The 22060-nt window shown below is 37.9% G+C and overlaps 1 protein-coding gene across 1 annotated transcript in view; it reads left to right on the top strand.

Annotated features, from left to right (window-relative positions):
• Positions 1-338: 338 nt before the first annotated feature.
• The window catches only part of CETN3 (centrin 3), a 27599-nt gene continuing 5877 nt past the window's right edge, over positions 339-22060 (top strand). The window contains exons 1-4 of the mRNA XM_053700469.1: positions 339-488; positions 1285-1420; positions 14964-15078; positions 19544-19735. Of these exons, the coding sequence (XP_053556444.1) occupies positions 472-488; positions 1285-1420; positions 14964-15078; positions 19544-19735 (460 nt within the window). The 5' untranslated portion in view covers positions 339-471. The remainder of the gene's footprint in view (positions 489-1284; positions 1421-14963; positions 15079-19543; positions 19736-22060) is intronic.

Here is a 22060-nt window from a genome sequence, read left to right as displayed (position 1 = left end):
AAGATTTTACAATCTTTTTTTATTTTACTAAAACTGTATTCGAATTGTTATTGTTTAATATTATACTAACAATATGATCCATCATTGTTAAGATCTCCTTATATAACCTGTGAAGATTTTCTCACCTCATATTGATTCACTAAAAGGCCATGAACCCAAATGTTTTTTTCCAGCTAGAGATTGAGAGAATACAATTCTCTGACAATCTTCTTGTCTCAAGTTAGGAAGACTGACTCGCACGGTCGCACCGCCCTTTTCCCCATACGGCATCTGTGACGTATCCAGTAAGAAGTTATTGACAGTTGCTGTTTTCCCGCCTCCTTCAAGCGCCTTGTTGCTAAGGTTTAGGTTTTCAGTTCTCAGCCAATCAGCGCAAGTGAGAACTGTTGCTGTGCTGGTTGTAGGGTAGGCCTGGGGAACCGGGTCAGCGCCTGAGTTCTTGCCGGGCCTCGTAGGTGATCTGGGAGAATAATGAGTTTGACCGTGAGGTGGGTCGTTAAGTTATGCCGCGCGAAGCGTTTTAATTACAGTCTTTAGGACTTTTTTGGGCAACCTTATGGTTAATATGCGTTTGTCCTAATAGAGAGGCGGATTGCATCAATAACCCGCTGTTATGCATTGTTATGGGAAAGCTGAGGCTTATCACTGGTTTTGATGCATTTCTTAAATAATCGTCTTTAGAACTAGCAGACCAGGCCTGTGAAATGTGCTACTTTTTTATTTTTTGGGGCAGAGATTCCCTAATATTTTTAAACCTGCAACAAAATAATTTTGGGCGAATATTGACATCCTCTATATAAAATACAGATAATTCAGTCTGATGTCCTGTGAAGTTTGCTTTTGAGCCTCAATATTACACATTTGCTTAAACAATTTTCTGTGTAGTTTTTGAACACATTTACCAACTACAATATTTTTTACTTTGCAGCAGAACAAGTTTTGGATACAAGCACGCACAAGCATGGTGGTCTTTTTTTATTCCATTCTAACTTATCAATATTTTATCAAATCAATTTTTTGAATTGCTCTGTGTTTTTCATAAAAATACTATTTCACTGTATGTAGTATATGCATTTATGAATAACTACACATTTCTTGGGAGACGGTTTCAATTCTCTGTTAGAAGTACTTTCTATTTTTGTGGTGTACAAATTATTATAAAAGTATTATCAATTTGTTATAGATGCGATTTTGTTAATGATGGAAATCCAAATGGTGGCTTTACAAATATCTTGCCAACCATACTACTTTTTTATTTTATAGCTTTTGTTTTTCTTCATACAGGACTGATTTGACAGTTGACAAAACAAAGAAGAAGAAAAGAAGAGAATTGACAGAAGAACAAAAACAAGAAATTAAAGATGCTTTTGAATTATTTGATACTGACAAAGATAAAGCAATAGATTATCATGAATTAAAGGTAAGAAGGAATTCAGATAAAGATTCAGCTACCATATAAAACAATCTGATATACAAATACAATGCTTTTCTTTTGTCAAAAAGCACTGTGAGGGGAAACCATTTTGTTTGAAAATATTAAAGGGACATTCCAGCAAAGATTGGAATCCACATGGGTGCATTTCAGCTTTGAATAGAAGCATTTTTGTAATATACATGCATTAACAAAAATGCTTCTAATAAAAGATATAGCTGTTTCAAAAGTGTATTTAAGTATCCACTGTTCACCAACATTTTAAACGCAGCACTTGCTCAGAGAGCCCAAGGTGCTTATGTCATCTAGTAATTACTCAATTTATGTGCTGACCCCACTGGCACTCTGAGCTTCTGCTGTATTTAAAATACTTGTGCTCTGAGAATATCTAGATATGCTTCACATGCACTTGCAGAGAAAAATGTTACTGCACTAAAAAAGTGTTACGTTTTACTAGAAGCATATTTGCCAATACACATGTACTGCAAATATGTTTCTATTAAAAGATGTAATTTACCTATGCATTTTAATTTTGGCCATAATGTCCATTTAACTCTTTATTAGCAGTAAAGACACGGTAGCTACTCCTCCATTGTGTGGTACAGCGTTTTTTAGTTTACTGTGTGGATAATTGATGATGATTTTATATAGGTGGCTAGGATTTGTTGTATTTTATTACTAGTATTTATTTCCAACCAACTAGAAAGGATGTAAATCATTTTAAATGCAAGGTGAATACTTTGTCATTGTTTTGTTTTTGTTTCAATCTGTCATGAATATTTTTTTTTCTTTATTTGTTGCATCCAAAAAAAGAGCATTTAATGGGCATTATAGTAAAAAAACAAAAATAAAAAAACATTCTTTTTTTCACTAGTGGCACTGAGATGCTATGTGTTTAAACCATGCAAAGGGGTTAAACTTAGTTACAGTACTTCAATATGTGTTTTACTTTTTTACTATAATAAATCCAGCACCGAAATGAGCCAAATGCTACAGACTGACTAAATTTTCTGCATTTATTTCACTAATGAATAACGAATGTCAAAATAATGCATATATGAAGTGGTTAACCATCCTCCTTGATGAAGATATTATTTGTTCCTCAGAAAACATTGATTAAATATGTGGCCCAGGAAATTAATAAATTACTATATTGTTGCAGCATATGCATTTTTTTTTTTTTTTTAAATTGCTGAAATAAAACAGCCGTGTGCATTGTAAAATAATGTCCCTTTAAGGGTTATTTTCCAGCACTACAAAGCATTCCACAGCTTGCTAACAAAAGCGTTTTTAATGCTTTTGCCACATTTATTTTTGTACAGTTGCATTGTGCTTAATTGCTGATATTCTATACATACATAAAATTGCTTTAAGTTTAATCGAGCACTTCACGTTAAACGTTATTTATATTAAAAATAAGGCAGTTTACCTCACGTTGGAAGTCACCAGTCTTGAAAATCAATTAGGAGATGTAAAACAAAATGTACACGCTCAATATGGCTGTATGAGGAGTTTTAGATGATACAATGGAAATGAATGTTCAGTCTTCAAAAAATTTTGATGTAAACAACCAATTCATTGTGTGCATTTTCTCATTTCAATGCTGGATCACTATAATTTGTAAATTGATTTAAGGAGTTATGAGAATCTGGATTTAATTTCAGATTTGGAAATACATTAATTCTGCAAATTCTAAATCTAATTCAACTGTGGTATGTTTGAGACATATATAATTTTGGGTACTGGCTAGGAGAGTCAAACAGATTACAGTGCTTAAACGGAAATAAAACCCTTTTTTTTTTTTTTTTCTTTTTTTAGATGAAAAATGTATTTGTTTCTATTATTATTATTATTATTATTATTATTATATTTTAATTTGATATTTTACACATTTTTGTTTTTAATTTTTATACTTGTAGTGGTTTTTTTTTTCTTTCATGTAATTGGCAAGAGTCCATGAGCTAGTGACATATGGGATATATAATCCTACCAGGAGGGGCAAAGTTTCCCAAACCTCAAAATGCCTATAAATACACCCCCTCACCACACCCACAATTCAGTTTTACAATCTTTGCCTCCTATGGAGGTGGTGAAGTAAGTTTGTGCTAAGATTTCTACAGTGATATGTGCTTCTCAGCATTGTTGAAGCGCGATTCCTCTGAGTACAGCGAATGTCAGAGGGACGTGAAGGGAGTATCACTTATTGAATACAATGATTTCCCTTACGGGGGTCTATTTCATAGGTTCTCTGTTATCGGTTGTAGAGATTCATCTCCTACCTCCCTTTTCAGATCGATGATATATTCTCAATTTACCATTACCTCTACTAATAACTGTTTTAGTACTGGTTTGGCTATCTGCTATATGTGGATGGGTGTCTCTTGGTAAGTGTGTTTTTTATTTCTTAAGACACCTCAGCTATGGTTTGGCACTTTATGCATTTATATAAAGTTCTAAATATATGTATTGTACTTATATTTGCCATGAGTCAGGTTCATGTATTTCTTTCTGCAGACTGTCAGTTTCATATTTGGGGAATATAAACATCTTTTATATATGAAATTTATTTCTTACCTGGGGTTTAGTCTTTTTTTTCAATTGACTACTTCTTACAAATTGCGGGCGCTATTAGGCCCGCAGGTGCGCCAAATTCTAAACTTTATTGCGTCATTCTTGGCGCGAAATTTTTTTTGGCGTGGAAACGTACGTCTATGACGCAAGTTCGTCACTTCCGGCGTCATACTTGACGCCAAGACCTTTCACACTGTTGCGTCATTAGTGACACAAGTGTGTCATTTTTTTTTATTATTTCAATACCCCATTGATGTTTGCCTCTTGTTTTTTTTCTATCAGAGGGCTATGCTATTTGCATTTTTTCCCATTCCTGAAACTGTCATATAAGGAAATAGATAATTTTGCTTTATATGTTGTTTTTTATCTTACATTTTGCAAGATGTCTCAACCTGATCCTGCCTCAGAAGCTTCTACTGGAACATTGCTGCCCGACATCGGTTCAACCAAAGCTAAGTGCATTTGTTGTAAAATTGTAGAAATTATCTCGCCGAATGTCATTTGTAATAGTTATCATGATAAACTTTTACATGCAGATAGTGTATCCATTAGAAATAGTACATTGCCAGTTGCAGTTCCTTCAACTTCTAATGTGCATGATATACCTGTACATTTTAAAGAATTTGTTTCTGATTCTATTCTGAAGGCTTTGTCTGCATTTCCACCTTCAAATAAACGTAAAAGGTCTTTTAAAACTTCTCATTTAGTTGATGAAATTTCAAATGACCAACAACATAATAATTTATCCTCTTCTGATGAGGATCTATCTGATTCAAAAGATCCTTCCTCAGACATTGACACTAACAAATCTACTTATTTATTTAAAATTGAGTATATTTTGTGTTAATTGCATTGGATATTGAGGTAACCAGTCCTCTTGACGTTCGGTCTAATAAACGTTTAAATGCTGTTTTTTAAACCTCCTGTGGTTTCTCCAGGGTTTTTTCCTATTCCTGAGGCTATTTCTGATATGATTTCTAAAGGAATGGAATAAGCCAGGTACTTCTTTTATTCCTTCTTCAAGGTTTAAAAATTGTATCCTTTACCAGCAAAATCTATAGAGTTTTTGGAAAAGATCTCCAAAGTTGATGGGGCTATTTCTACTCTTGCTAAACGTACCACTGTTCCTATGGAAGATAGTACTTCCTTTAAGGATCCTTTAGATAGGAAGCTTGAATCTTATCTAAGGAAGGCCTATTTATATTCAGGTCATCTTCTTAGACCTGCAATTTCTTTGGCTGATGTTGCGGCTGCATCAACTTTCTGGTTGGAGAATATAGCGCAACAGGAATTGGATTCTGACTTATCTAGCATTATTCGCTTACTGCAATATGCTAATCATTTTATTTGTGATGCTATTTTTGATACTATAAAAAAATTGATGTTAGATCCATGTCTTTAGCTATTTTAGCTAGAAGAGCTTTGTGGCTTAAATCCTGGAATGCTGATATGACATCTAAATCTAGATTACTATCCCTTTCTTTCCAAGGTAATAATTTATTTGGGTCCCAGTTGGATTCTATTATTTCAACTGTTACTGGGGGAAAGGGAGTTTTTCTGCCTCAGGATAAAAAACCTAAGGGTAAATCTAAGGCTTCTTAGATTGTTTTCGTTCCTTTCGTCATAAGGAACAAAAATTAAATCTTTCCCCCAAGGAATCTGCCTCCAATTGGAAGCCTTCCTCAAATTGGAATAAATCCAAGCCTTTTAGGAAACCAAAGTCAGCCCCTAAGTCCACATGAAGGTGCGGCCCTCATTCCGGCTCAGCTGGTAGGGGGCAGATAAGGTTTTTCAAGGATATTTGGAAAAAATCTGTTCAAAATCAATGGATTCAGAGCATTGTCTCTCAAGGGTATTGAAAAGGATTCAGAGTAAGACCTCCTGTGAGAATTTTTTTTTTTCTCTCACGTATCCCAGTAAATCCAGTAAAAGCTCAGGCTTTCCTGAAGTGTGTTTCAGACCTGGAGTCTTCAGAGGTAATCATGCCAGTTCCTCTTCTGGAACAAGGTTTGGGGTTTTATTCAAATCTATTCATTGTCCCAAAGAAGGAAAATTTATTCAGACCTGTTCTGGATCTGAAAAATTTTGAATCGTTATGTAAGAGTACCAACTTTCAAGATGGTGACTATAAGGACTATTCTGCCTTTTGTTCAGCAAGGACATTATATGTCCACAATAGACTTGCAGGATGCATACCTTCATATTCCGATTCATCCAGAACATTATCAGTTTCTGAGATTCTTTTTTCTAGACAAGCATTACCAATTTGTGCTTTTCCATTTGGCCTAGCAACAGCTCCAAGAATCTTTTCAAAGGTTCTGGGTGCCCTACTCTCTGTAATCAGAGAACAGGGTATTGCGGTGTTTCCTTATTTGGACGATATCTTGTTACTAGCTCAGTCTTTACGTTCTGCAGAATCTCACACAAATCAACTAGTGTTGTTTCTTTGGAAACATGGTTGGAGGATCAATTTACCAAAGAGTGAGTTGATTAATCAGAAAAGGGTCACCTTTTTAGGCTTCCAGATAGATTCAGTGTCCATGACTCTCTCTAACAGACGAGACGTTTTAAAATTGGTTGCAGCCTGCCGGCACCTTCAGTCTGTCATTCCCTTCAGTGGCTATGTGCATGGAAGTTTTAGGTCTCTTCAGCTTTGTATGCTGAATCAATGGTGCAGGGATTATACAAAGATATCATCATTAAAATCCTTAAATCCCAATGTACGACACTCTCTGACATGGTGGATAGATCACCATCGTTTAGTTCAAGGGGCTTCTTTTGTTCGGCCAACCTAGACTGTGATCACAACAGATGCGAGTCTCTCAGGTTGGGGAGCTGTTTGGGGATCTCTGACAGCACAAGGGGTTTGGAAATCTCAAGAGGCGAGATTACCAATAAATATTTTAGAACTCCGTGCAATTCTCAGAGCTCTTCAGTTTTGGCCTCTGTTAAAGAGAGAACCGTTCATTTCTTTTCAGACAGACAATATCACAACAGTGGCATATGTCAATCATCAGGGTGGGACTCACAGTCCCCAAGCTATGAAAGAAGTATCTTGAATACTTGTTTGGGTGGAATCCAGCACCTGTCTAACCTCTGCGGTGCATATCCCAGGTGTAGACAATTGGGAAGCGGATTATCTCAGCCGCCAGACTTTACATCCAGGGGAGTGGTCTCTCCATCCAGATGTGTTTTCTCAGATTGTTCAGATGTGAGGTCTTCCAGAGATAGATCTCATGGCCTCTCATCTAAAGAAGAAACTTCCCAGGGATGTTCAGGCGGAAGCAGTGGATGCGCTGACACTTCCTTGGTGTTATCATCCTGCTTACATTTTCCCGCCTCTAGTTCTCCTTCCAAGAGTGATTTCCAAAATCATCATGGAACATTCGTGTTGCTGGTGGCGCCAGCATGGCCACACAGGTTTTGGTATGCGGATCTGGTTCGGATGTCCAGTTGCCCGCCTTGGCTACTTCCGTCACCGCCAGACCTACTATCTCGAGGTCCGTTTTTCCATCAGGATCTCAAATCATTAAATTTAAAGGTATGGTAATTGAACGCTTAGTTATAAGTCATAGAGGTTTCTCTGACTCAGTGATTAATACTATGTTACAAGCTCGTAAATCTGTCTCTAGAAAGATTTATTATAGAGTTTTGAAGACTTACATTTCATGGTGTTCTTCTCATAAATTCTCTTGGCATTCTTTTAGAATTCCTAGAATTTTACAGTTTCTTCAGGATGGTTTGGATAAGGGTTTGTCTGCAAGTTCCTTGAAAGGACAAATCTCCGCTCTTTGTTTTATTTCACAGAAAGATTGTTATGCTTCCTGATATACACTGTTTTGTACAGGCTTTAGTTCATATTAAGCCTGTTATTAAATCAATCTCTCCTCCTTGGAGTCTTAATTTGGTTCTGAAGGCTTTACAGGCTCCTCCATTTGAGCCTATGCATTCTTTGGACATGAAACTACTTTCTTGGAAAGTGTTTTTCCTTTTGGCCATCTCTTCTGCTAGAAGAGTTTCTGAGCTATCTGCTCTTTCTTGTGAATCTCCTTTTCTGATTTTTCATCAGGATAAGGCGGTTTTGCAGATTTCTTTAGAATTTTTACCTAAGGTTGTGAATTCTAACAACATTAGAAGAGACATTGTTGTCCCTTCCTTGTGTCCGAATCCTAAGAATCCTTTGGAAAGATCCTTACATTCTTTGGATGTGGGGAGAGCTTTGAAATATTATGTTGAAGCTACTAAAGATTTCAGGGAGACTTTTAGTCTATTTGTTATATTTTCTGGTCCTAGGAAAGGTCAGAAGGCCTCTGCTATTTCCTTGGCCTCTTGGTTAAAGCTTTTGATTCATCAAGCTTATTTGGAGTCGGGTCAAGAACCGCCTCAGAGAATTACAGCTCATTCTACTAGATCAGTCTCCACTTCGTGGGCTTTTAAGAATGAAGCTTCAGTTGATCAGATTTGCAAAGTACCAACTTGGTCCGCTTTGCATACATTTACTAAATTCTACCTTTTTGATGTATTTGCTTCTTTGGAAGCAGTTTTTTGGTAGAAAAGTTCTTCAGGCAGCTGTTTCAGTTTGATTCTTCTGCTTTTGATTTTAAGTTTTTTTTCTTTCAAATGGAAATAAACTTATTTTTTTTGGGTTGTGGACTAATTTTTTCAGCGGTATATGGCTGTTTTTATTTTATTCCCTCCCTCTCTAGTGACTTGAGTGGAGATCCACATCTTGGGTATTGATATCCCATATGTCACTAGCTCATGGACTCTTGCCAATTACATGAAAGAAAACATAATTTATGTAAGAACTTACCTGATAAATTAATTTCTTTCATATTGGAAAGGGTCCGTGAGGCCCACCCTTTTTTATGGTGGTTATGATTTTTTGTATAAAGCACAATTTTCTCCAACATTGGTGTGTCCGGTCCACGGCGTCATCCTTACTTGTGGGATATTCTCTTCCCCAACAGGAAATGGCAAAGAGTCCCAGCAAAGCTGGTCACATGATCCCTCCTAGGCTCCGCCCACCCCAGTCATTCTCTTTGCCGTTGCACAGGCAACATCTCCACGGAGATGGTTAAGAGTTTTTTGGTGTTTAAATGTAGTTTTATTCTTCTATCAAGTGTTTATTTTAAAATAGTGCTGGTATGTACTATTTACTCTGAAACAGAAAAGGATGAAGATTTCTGTTTGTAAGAGGAAGATGATTTTAGCAGACAGTAACTAAAATCGATTGCTGTTTCCACACAGGACTGTTGAGATGAAGTAACTTCAGTTGGGGGAAACAGTTAGCAGTCTTTTCTGCTTAAGGTATGACTAGCCATATTTCTAACAAGACCATGTAATGCTGGAAGGCTGTCATTTCCCCTCATGGGGACCGGTAAGCCATTTTCTTAGTTAAACATAAAAGAATAAAGGGCTTCAAAAAGGGCTTAAAAACTGGTAGACATTTTTCTGGGCTAAAACAATTGCTTTACTAGGCATATTATGCAGATTCTAACTAATTATTGGTATTATAATCTTGGGGAACGTTTAGAAAAACGTCAGGCACTGTGTTGGACACCTTTTTCAGATGGGGGCCTTTCTAGTTATAGACAGAGCCTCATTCTGGGACTGTATAGGGGTTAAATGTAAAAACGGCTCCGGTTCCGTTAATTTAAGGGTTAAAGCTCTGAAATTTGGTGTGCAATACTTTTAATGCTTTAAGACACTGTGGTGAAATTTTGGTGAATTTTGAACAATTCCTTCATACTTTTTCACATATTCAGTAATAAAGTGTTTTCAGTTTGAAATTTAAAGTGACAGTAACGGTTTTATTTTAAAACGTTTTTTGTGCTTTGTTGACAAGTTTAAGCCTGTTTAACATGTCTGTACCATCAGATAAGCTATGTTCTATATGTATGAAAGCCAATGTGTCTCCCCATTTAAATTTATGTGATAATTGTGCCATAGTGTCCAAACAAAGTAAGGACAGTAATGCAACAGATAATGATATTGCCCAAGATGATTCCTCAAATGAGGGGAGTAAACATGATACATCATCCCCTACTGTGTCTACACCAGTTATGCCCACACAGGAGGCCCCTAGTACATCTAGTGCGCCAATACTTATTACCATGCAACAATTAACGGCTGTAATGGATAACTCCATAGCAAATCTTTTATCCAAAATGCCTACTTATCAGAGAAAGCGCGATTGCTCTGTTTTAAACACTGAAGAGCAAGAGGACGCTGATGATAACTGTTCTGACATACCCTCACACCAATCTCAAGGGGCCATGAGGGAGGTTTTGTCTGATGGAGAAATTTCAGATTCAGGAAAAATTTCTCATCAAGCTGAACCTGATGTTGTGACATTTAAATTTAAATTAGAACATCTCCGCGCACTGCTTAAGGAGGTGTTATCTACTCTGGATGATTGTGACAATTTGGTCATTCCAGAGAAATTATGTAAGATGGACAAGTTCCTAGAGGTTCCGGTGCCCCCCGACGCTTTTCCTATACCCAAGCGGGTGGCGGACATAGTAAATAAAGAGTGGGAAAGGCCCGGTATACCTTTTGTTCCCCCCCCCCCCCCCCTATATTTAAGAAATTATTTCCTATAGTCGACCCCAGATAGGACTTATGGCAGACAGTCCCCAAGGTCGAGGGGGCGGTTTCTACTCTAAACAAACGCACTACTATTCCTATCGAAGATAGTTGTGCTTTCAAAGATCCTATGGATAAGAAATTAGAGGGTTTGCTTAAAAAGATTTTTGTACAGCAAGGTTACCTTCTACAACCAATTTCATGCATTGTTCCTGTCACTACGGCAGCGTGTTTCTGGTTCGAGGAACTAGAAAAATCGCTCAGTAAAGAATCTTCGTATGAGGAGGTTATGGACAGAGTTCAAGCACTTAAATTGGCTAACTCTTTTGTTTTTTAGATGCCGCTTTGCAATTAGCTAGATTAGCGGCGAAAAATTCAGGGTTTGCTGTTGTGGCGCGCAGAGTGCTTTGGCTAAAGTCTTGGTCAGCGGATGTGTCTTCCAAGACAAAATTGCTTAACATTCCTTTCAAAGGTAAAACATTATTTGGACCTGATTTGAAAGAGATTATTTCAGACATCACTGGGGGAAAGGGCCACGCCCTCCCACAGGATAGGTCTTTTAAGGCTAATAATAAGCCTAATTTTCGTCCCTTTCGCAGAAACGGACCAGTCTCTAATTCTGTATCCTCTAAGCAAGAGGGTAATACTTCACAACCCAAACCAGCCTGGAAACCAATGCAAGGCTGGAACAAGGGTAAGCAGGCCAAGAAGCCTACCACTGCTACCAAAACAGCATGAAGGGATAGCCCCCAATCCGGGACCGGATCTAGTGGGGGGCAGACTTTCTCTCTTTGCTCAGGCTTGGGCAAGAGATGTTCAGGATCCTTGGGCGCTAGAAATAGTTTCTCAAGGTTATCTCCTGGAATTCAAGGAACTACCCCCAAGGGGAAGGTTCCACAGGTCTCAATTATCTTCAAACCAAATAAAGAGACAGGCATTCTTACATTGTGTAGAAGACCTGTTAAAGATGGGAGTGATACATCCAGTTCCAATAAGAGAACAAGGAATGGGATTTTATTCCAATCTGTTCATAGTTCCCAAAAAAGAGGGAACATTCAGACCAATTTTGGATCTAAAGATCCTAAACAAATTTCTCAGGGTACCATCGTTCAAAATGGAAACTATTCGAACGATCCTACCTACTATCCAGGAAAATCAATTTATGACTACCGTGGATTTAAAGGATGCGTACCTACATATTCCTATCCACAAGGAACATCGTCAGTTCCTAAGGTTCGCTTTTCTGGACAAGCATTACCAGTTTGTGGCACTTCCATTTGGATTAGCCACTGCTCCAAGGATTTTCACAAAGGTACTAGGGTCCCTTCTAGCGGTTCTAAGACCAAGGGGCATTGCAGTAGTACCTTACTTGGACGACATCCTGATTCAAGCGTCGTCCCTGTCAAAAGCAAAGGCTCATACGGACATCGTCCTAGCCTTTCTCAGATCTCACGGATGGAAGGTGAACAAAGAAAAAAGTTCTCTGTCCCCGTCAACAAGAGTTCCCTTCTTGGGAACAATAATAGATTCCTTAGAAATGAGGATTTTTCTGACAGAGGTCAGAAAATCAAAACTTCTAAGCTCTTGTCAAGTACTTCATTCTGTTCCTCGTCCTTCCATAGCGCAGTGCATGGAAGTAATAGGATTGATGGTTGCAACAATGGACATAGTTCCTTTTGCACGAATTCATCTAAGACCATTACAACTGTGCATGCTCAGACAGTGGAATGGGGATTATACAGACTTGTCTCCGACGATTCAAGTAGATCAAAAGACCAGAGATTCACTCCGTTGGTGGCTGACCCTGGACAATCTGTCACAGGGAATGAGCTTCCGCAGACCAGAGTGGGTCATTGTCACGACCGACGCCAGCCTAGTGGGCTGGGGCGCGGTCTGGGAATCCCTGAAAGCTCAGGGTCTATGGTCTCGGGAAGAGTCTCTTCTCCCGATAAACATTCTGGAACTGAGAGCGATATTCAATGCTCTCAGAGCTTGGCCTCAACTAGCAAAGGCCAAATTCATAAGGTTTCAGTCAGACAACATGACGACCGTTGCATATATCAATCATCAGGGGGGAACAAGGAGTTCCCTGGCGATGAAAGAAGTGACCAAGATAATTCAATGGGCGGAGGATCACTCCTGCCACTTGTCTGCGATCCACATCCCAGGAGTGGAAAATTGGGAAGCGGATTTTCTGAGTCGTCAGACATTCCATCCGGGGGAGTGGGAACTCCATCCGGAAATCTTTGCCCAAATAACTCAATTATGGGGCATTCCAGACATGGATCTGATGGCGTCTCGTCAGAACTTCAAGGTTCCTTGCTACGGGTCCAGATCCAGGGATCCCAAGGCGACCCTAGTAGATGCACTAGTAGCACCTTGGACCTTCAACCTAGCTTATGTATTCCCACCGTTTCCTCTCATCCCCAGGCTGGTAGCCAGGATCAATCAGGAGAGGGCCTCGGTGATCTTGATAGCTCCTGCGTGGCCACGCAGGACTTGGTATGCAGACCTGGTGAATATGTCATCGGCTCCACCATGGAAGCTACCTTTGAGACAGGACCTTCTTGTTCAGGGTCCATTCGAACATCCGAATCTGGTTTCCCTCCAACTGACGGCTTGGAGATTGAACGCTTGATTTTATCAAAGCGTGGGTTTTCAGATTCTGTAATAGATACTGATTCTTGCTAGAAAGCCTGTAACTAGAAAAATTTACCATAAAATATGGAAAAAATATATCTGTTGGTGTGAATCTAAAGGATTCCCATGGAACAAGATAAAAATTCCTAAGATTCTATCCTTTCTACAAGAAGGTTTGGAGAAAGGATTATCTGCAAGTTCTCTGAAGGGACAGATCTCTGCTTTATCTATTTTACTTCACAAAAGACTGGCAGCTGTGCCAGATGTTCAAGCATTTGTTCAGGCTCTGGTTAGGATCAAGCCGGTTTACAGACCTTTGACTCCTCCCTGGAGTCTAAATCTAGTTCTTTCAGTTCTTCAAGGGGTTCCGTTTGAACCCTTACATTCCGTAGATATTAAGTTATTATCTTGGAAAGTTTTGTTTTTGGTTGCAATTTCTTCTGCTAGAAGAGTTTCAGAGTTATCTGCTCTGCAGTGTTCTCCGCCCTATCTGGTGTTCCATGCAGATAAGGTGGTTTTGCGTACTAAGCCTGGTTTTCTTCCGAAAGTTGTTTCCAACAAAAATATTAACCAGGAGATAGTTGTACCTTCTTTGTGTCCGAATCCAGTTTCAAAGAAGGAACGTTTGTTACACAATTTGGACGTAGTCCGTGCTCTAAAATTCTATTTAGAGGCTACTAAGGATTTCAGACAAACATCTTCCTTGTTTGTTGTATATTCTGGTAAAACTAGAGGTAAAAAAGCGACTTCTACCTCTCTTTCCTTTTGGCTTAAAAGCATTATCCGATTGGCTTATGAGACTGCCGGACGGCAGCCTCCTGAAAGAATCACAGCTCACTCCACTAGGGCTGTGGCTTCCACATGGGCCTTCAAGAACGAGGCTTCTGTTGACCAGATATGTAAGGCAGCGACTTGGTCTTCACTGCACACTTTTGCCAAATTTTACAAATTTGATACTTTTGCTTCTTCGGAGGCTATTTTTGGGAGAAAGGTTTTGCAAGCTGTGGTGCCTTCCATTTAGGTGACCTGATTTGCTCCCTCCCTTCATCCGTGTCCTAAAGCTTTGGTATTGGTTCCCACAAGTAAGGATGACGCCGTGGACCGGACACACCAATGTTGGAGAAAACAGAATTTATGCTTACCTGATAAATTACTTTCTCCAACGGTGTGTCCGGTCCACGGCCCGCCCTGGTTTTTTAATCAGGTCTGATGAATTATTTTCTCTAACTACAGTCACCACGGTATCATATGGTTTCTCCTATATATATTTCCTCCTGTCCGTCGGTCGAATAACTGGGGTGGGCGGAGCCTAGGAGGGATCATGTGACCAGCTTTGCTGGGACTCTTTGCCATTTCCTGTTGGGGAAGAGAATATCCCACAAGTAAGGATGACGCCGTGGACCGGACACACCGTTGGAGAAAGTAATTTATCAGGTAAGCATAAATTCTGTTATTTCCAAATTTCCTTAGTTGATGCTTTCTACTCCTTTCTTTATCACCCACTGCTTGGCTATTCATTAAACTGAATTGTGGGTGTGGTGAGGGGTGTATTTATAGGCATTTTGAGGTTTGGGAAACTTTGCCCCTCCTGGTAGGATTGTATATCCCATATGTCACTAGCTCATGGACTCTTGCCAATATGAAAAATTAATTTATCAGGTAAGTTCTTACATAAATTATGTTTGTGTTTTTTTGTTTGTTTGTGTTTTTTATTCATCTCCCCTTATTTTAGGTTGCAATGAGAGCGTTAGGATTTGATGTTAAAAAAGCAGATGTTCTTAAAATACTGAAAGATTATGACAGTGAAGCAACGGGTAAAATTACATTTGATGACTTCAATGAAGTTGGTAAGTATTTTATCACCTCCATAAAATCATTTTTTTATGTTTTTGATTGTGTGTTTTTTATTTTTCTGCATGCTGCTTTATGAGGTAGTGGGTAGGTATTAGTGAGGTGTGTTAGTAGGCTTGATAAGAGGGTTAATGTATATATAAAAAAAAAAATTACATTATAAGATTAAATGCTGGTGTGCTCTGAATGTTGATCTGACAGATTTAAAGATTGTTTATGGTTTCCTATTTTCCTCTTAAAACTGCACAGTATAGTTTGATTTTAAACAAAATTAATGTGTTTTGCACAAGCTCTGTCTGTGTAACAAATAGGTGTTGAGCTCAAATATACACAATATATTAAATGTATATGTGCATATGTATATAATATAAAATATAGTGTGGGTTATCAATTTACAAGGTGAGATTTAATTTAGCAGACATAAGTAATAACTATTATCTTAAAGCAGCGCTTGACCAAAAAAATTGTTGTTTCTGCCTTCAGATTATTCACGTATCATTAGAAACCAAATGCATTATCTTTACAGGAACAAGACACTGGGACAAAAACATTTTAAATACTCTATGTATTTGCAGTGTTTCTACTCATTTTTCAAAATACAGGGACTGGGAACAGTGATTTAACATACCCCACACTATGCACCATCTTTGTTTTAATCTGTAAAACAGATTAAAGTGGGTTTTTTATTTTTTTAATATTGATGGCTTGATATGCACACTATGTCCAGAAGTGTGTTGTTAGGGTTACTCTGCTAAATGAAAGCTCATATAATAAAGTATAATTTATCTTTGGATGTAAAGGAATGATTATGATACGCAATTATGCATTTGCTATATTATTAAATGGTGTGTTTAATGCATTCACTGTTATTATCACTAATTTTATTAATATGACCATCAATAGTTTGTGCTAGATAAGGGAATACTTTTAAACATCCAGTGGGGGGAATAATATCTGTATTGCCTATTACTGTTGGTTTAACCATTCTTCCTTATTGGCAAATATATAATGTGTCTAACTGCACTACTGGCTATGTCTATGGATGGTGGATGCGGTTTCTGACATTGAGTGCTTGATCACAGTAACAGCTGTGTCCCTGCCTGTGCCTGATTGAGGCTAAAGCTTGTGTTATATGTATGTGCACTAAATCACAGCTGAAGCTGGCACTGTGCCTACTGTGGATCGTGGCACTGGTTCTTACAAGTTGCTGGTAGTTATAACTGGGATTTGTGTAGTAGTGGCGGCAAGTTATAGTGACTCGATTGGGTCACTATGGAAACTGTTGGCTGTGCTCAGATTCACACCCGTAAGCTAAGAGGGGGAGCAGGTCATGGTACTGACAAGCCTGAAGTCCTCTCCGTGGCAATAACTGTCACCTACCGTGTGGTTAATTGTGGTAGCAGTTGCAGGCACCAGTTTAATACAGATGGGACAATGTTAGGAGCTCCAGGATCCCAAAATTTCAGAATCAAATGTTAGGGTGCCCAGGCACCCATAAAAATCAATGACTGGCTTAAAATATCACAAGTGGAAAGATTATCAATTTACCTTAAGAGATAAGGAAGAGAATGCCTTACATAGATGTTTGTTCACCTAGACTTGTCAATATTTATAGCTGAAGCTTGAGTGGAAACTTATATAATGTTTGTTTTTGGTATTAGGCCTTTTTCTGATTTGGTGGTCAAGAACTAGGTAACGCACATACATACATACATACATACATACATACATACATACATACATACATGCTTAAACGTTCTATCCGGGCTCTCGGTACATAATAAAAAAACTTGTTTGACATGGTAAAGCAGTATTTTTTTTTTTTTTTTGAAGATGTAGTGTGGATGCCTATTTGTCTAAACTCCCTTTAAGAAGGATTGTTACTTAACATGTAGTGCTCCAGACACCTACCTAGGTATTGTTTCACCAAGGAATAACATGGGACAGATGCATATTTTGATTATTTTTTTTTGTGGTCCATATCCCTTTAATAAAATTAAACCAGTGGACCAGACTCTGGCTCCTTGTTAAAAACAGAGGGGTCCTCCCTATATTATGTCAGCCCAGTAACCTTTCAAAGGAGATTTGAATGGAGATACTCCTTGTTTCTTAGCAGGAGGAGACTTTGATATCTTTTTATTAAAAACTTACTTGAGATTGAGGAAACTTCTCTTTCTACTTCCAGATCTGTTTCCCATTTTTCAATTTCCTATAAAAGGGTAGTGTCTTATTTAAAGGATAGCAATGCATCCTGGTGAATAACATGCTGATATTTCTTATCCTAATTGTTTTCAAACTATTTGAGAACAAATTGTCAATGCAGTGCTGAAGTCTAGAGTATAATAATTCCAGAACAGAATGACAGAACCACTTGATTTTAGAAAGAAAGCGATCAGTTACACTTTTTTAAAAAAAAAAAAAAATCTTTCTGGTGTGAGTAGAAAATGCCTTATGGAAAAAAGGGGCATGAAACCCTAAAATGTTTCTTTTGGGATTCAGAGCATACAATTTTTAAAAAGTTTTCAATTTACCCCTGTTATCAAATTTGCCTTGTTCCCGTGGTATTCTTTGCTGAAGAGATACCGATGTAGGTGTCTGGAGTGCTACATGGCAGGAAATAATGCTGTCATCTAGTGCTTTTACAAATGTATAACATTCTTGCAAAACTGTTGCCATATAGTTCTCCAGACACGTGCACACTCATGAGCTTACGTCCCTGCTTTTTAAAACAAAAAATACCCAAGAGAATGAAGAAAATTTGTTAAAAGCAGTAAATTAGAAAGTTGTTTAAAATTTTCCACTTACTCATTTACTGTACCCACACATATTGTATACCATTTTATGTTCTTTCTAAAGATAACATTATTTTCATAATATCTTATAATTTACTGTAATTTTTTTTATAAAATATGAGAAAATGGGAAAACACACTTTTTCTAACTTTGACCCCCAAAATCGGTTACACATCTACAACCACCAAAAACACCCATGCTAAATAGTTTCTAAATTTTGTCCTGAGTTTAGAAATGCCCAATGTTTACATGTTCTTTGCAAGTTATAGGGCAATAAATACAAGTGGGACGTTGCAATTTACAAACCATTTTTTGGCGATACTTACATATGTATGTATGTATGTATATATATATATTAGACAACCCAAAGTATTGATCTAGGCCCATTTTGGTATATTTCATGCCACCATTTCACCGCCAAATGCGATTAAATAATAAAAAAAAAAGTTCACTTTTCACTTACTTTATGTTTCTCACTGAAATTATTTACAAACAGCTTGTGCAATTATGGCACAAATGGTTGTAAATGCTTCTCTGGGATTCCCTTTGTTCAGAAATAGCAGTGCTAAATGCCGCTGTGCACCACACTTGTATTATGCCCAGCAGTTAAGGGGTTAATTTTAGCTTTAGTGTAGAGATCAGCCTCCCACCTGACACATCCCACCCCCGCCATTTTAAGTACTGGCAGAAAGTCTGCCAGTACTAAAATAAAAAGTGTGTGTATATATGTATCTATGTATGTATTGGCCATTTTTCAGAGAATATGAATGATAACACAAACTTTTCTTTCACTCATGGTTAGTGATTGGCTGAAGCCATTTATTATCAATCAACTGTGTTTACTCTTTTTAAATCATAATGACAACAGAAACTACCCAAATGATCCTAATCAAAAGTTTACATACCCTGGTGATTTTGGCCTGATAACATGCACACAAGTTGACACAAAGGGGTTTGAATGGCTATTAAAGGTAACCATCCTCACCTGTGATCTGTTTGCGTGTAATTAGTGTGTGTGTATAAAAGGTCACTGAGTTTCTGGACTACGGACAGACCCTTGCATCTTTCAGTGCTGCACTGACGATTTTGGATTCGGAGTCATGGGGAAAGCAAAAGAATTGTCAAAGGATTTGAGGGAAAAGGGAGTTGAACTGTATGAAACAGGAAAGGGATATAAAAAGATATCCAAGGAATTGAGAATGCAAATCGGCAGTGTTCAAACTCTAATAAAGAAGTTTTAGAACCCCAACTCTATAATCTACAGACTGAATGCTTGATTAGTATACAAGGGCATGTCCCTTGATCACAAAACAATGAATGGATTTGAAACAAGTAGATCGTTTGCAATGTTATGTTTAATAGTTGACACATACTGACTTTATGGTTCCTTTTAATTGTGCTTTAGTTTTGCTAACTATGCTGCACAGTGATAGTTTAGATCAGTACAGGAGCTCATTTACATCTGCTTATGATTTACCATAGCAAAGTAGAAATGTTACACATAATTAATGCTCCTTTTTTTGAAGGGTTGCACTCTTGGGCTGTAATTTGCAAAACCTGCCAGTGTTAGTAACAAAATAAAACTTAACTAATTAATTTGTTTACATTGAAACTTTGTCCCTGCCTTAATGATTCTCATGTAAACGAGTTTTCTTTACTTTTTATTTAGTCACTGATTTAGTATTAGACCGTGATCCACAAGAAGAGATGATGAAGGCTTTTAAATTATTTGATGACGATGATTCCGGAAAGATAAGCTTAAGGAATCTTCGCCGTGTGGCTAGAGAGCTTGGTGAAAATATGACTGATGAGGAATTACGAGCAATGATTGAAGAGTTTGATCAAGATGGTGACGGGGAAAGTAAGTTATTTGTACATAAATATAATCCTGTGCGAATAAATCTGATTTAAAAGGACATGAAAGTCCAATTTTTATTTAATGATTCAACAATTTACTTCTATTATCAAATTTACTTAATTCTCATATATATATATATATATATATATATATATATATATATATATATATATATATATATATATATATATTATAAGTTCGTGGGTGCATGCACTCTCACCATCCGTCCTCAGCTGCCAGGGTGCTGTAGAAATATCCAAAGATTCAATAGTAAATAAGCACTCACTGGACTTTGGTCATCTGTGCAAACAAAAAGTATTTGTGACGTTTCGGGACACCAAACAGTCCCTTCCTCTGACAAGCAGCAATACAAAAATGGCAAACTTTTAAAGGTGAAAAGAACCCTCCCCTGTTCATTAAACCAATCAGTGCAAGTGTTTGTGTAAAGACAGGAGAAACAAACCCCCTGATAGGATCATCTAAGATAGAAACAGCCTAATAGGCTGCCACCTATGTGTCTGCAGAGTGTAATGAGTTAAACTTAAAAATGAAGAAATGAGTGAATAAAATTGATCCCCTTGGACCGCAGAGACTATTGACAAATAAGGTCTGATTATAAATAGAGCTAGATACCACTTTCAAACACAAACACTAATACGTGTAGTGACAAGAAATGGCTATGGGTTTCCACCAATCAGATTGCCCTAACCAGCCAACTCCCTCAAGGCAGCCTACCACGTTAGAGAACTGTGAGCCTATCATAACACTTCACAATGTAAACACTGTGTCGCCTCTCATTGAGCTAAGTATACAACACCGTGTGTGAAAATGTGCAAAACACTAATAAAGATTTGTGCAAAGAACTTATAAAAATTGTAATATCCAGCTTTGTTATAAAAACAGATAACAGCCTTGCTAGGAAACAGCGGAGCGGTATGTGATTCTAAACCTTACTAATCAATCGCGCATGACAACCGTAGGAGTGATTCAAAGGCGCACACGAGCAGCCGATAGAATTAGCTTAAAGGGATAGAACGGAATGAAAAACTATAAGACATACCCGTGGCGGTACTTGCGCCAATCATCAAAGGCTAATGTCTGACACACCTCCGGGCTGTCAAACTGCACCAATGGAGGTGAGAGTCAGATCTAAACTAACCACCCATAATCGTAACTATTGCCCTCCTATAGGTTACAGCCCTCCTATTATTTACACTCCATGTAATCAGCAACCCCCAATTGAGCTACGAAAAACATCATGAAGGTGTAAATATTTAACTACTGTCCAAGACGTGCTTGACAAAGCTAACCAGCACTAAGCAAAAAACAACTGTGTAAGTGGGATGACGTTCTGTATCGCATGCATCCAATGTGTCTAGAAGACTCACTGCTGAAAGCGTCTGTACCCACCACGCGACCATATAAGTGTTCAAGTGGTGGCTGGCAGCGGAATTATATAGCACTGTAAATGTTCACATGTAGCCACATATTCTGAGGAGTGAGGTAACTTCAGAGGGGGAATGGCGTGCCGTTTTTCCTGCAATAAGGTATGTTAAGTTAATATATTTCTAGGGATGGAATTTGCTAGAAAAATGCTGCTGATACCGGATTAATGTAAATTAAGCCTTAAATGCAGTGATAGCGACTGGTAGGCTTATTAACAGAGATACATACTCTTATAAAAGTGTAATATAAAACGTTTGCTGGCATGTTAATTGTTTTTATATGTGTTTGGTGACAAAACATTTTGGGGCCTAGTTTTTTTCCACATGGCTGGCTTGATTTTTGCCTAGAAACAGTTTCCTGAAGCTTTCCACTGTTGCAATATGAGTGGGAAGGGCCTATTTTAGTGCTTTTCTGTGCAGCTAAAAATACTGACAGACATTCAGCTTCCCTCTGCATGATACAGGACATCTCTGAAGGGCTCAAAAGGCTTCAAAGTCGTGTTTGAGGAGGGTAACAATCACAGTAGACTGTGGCAGTTGTTGTGACTGTTTAAAAAACGTTTTTGTCATTTATTATTCTGTTTTTGTTATTAAGGGGTTAATCATCCATTTGCAAGTGGGTGCAATGCTCTGCTGACTTGTTACATACACTGTAAAAATTTTGTTAGTGTAACTGCCTTTTTTCACTGTTTATTTCAAATTTGTTTCTCTTAAAGGCACAGTAACGTTTTTTTATATTGCTTGTTAACTTGCTTTAAAGTGTTTTCCAAGCTTGCTAGTCTCATTGCTAGTCTGTACAAACATGTCTGAATCAGAGGATACTACTTGTTCATTATGTTTAAAAGCCATGGTGGAGCCCCATAGGAGATTGTGTACTAAATGT

This window comes from Bombina bombina, chromosome 2, assembly GCF_027579735.1.
Source record: "Bombina bombina isolate aBomBom1 chromosome 2, aBomBom1.pri, whole genome shotgun sequence".
Lineage (NCBI taxonomy): Eukaryota > Metazoa > Chordata > Amphibia > Anura > Bombinatoridae > Bombina > Bombina bombina.
The sequence above is the reverse complement of the archived record's forward strand: the minus strand, read 5'-3'. Positions and strand labels throughout refer to the sequence as shown.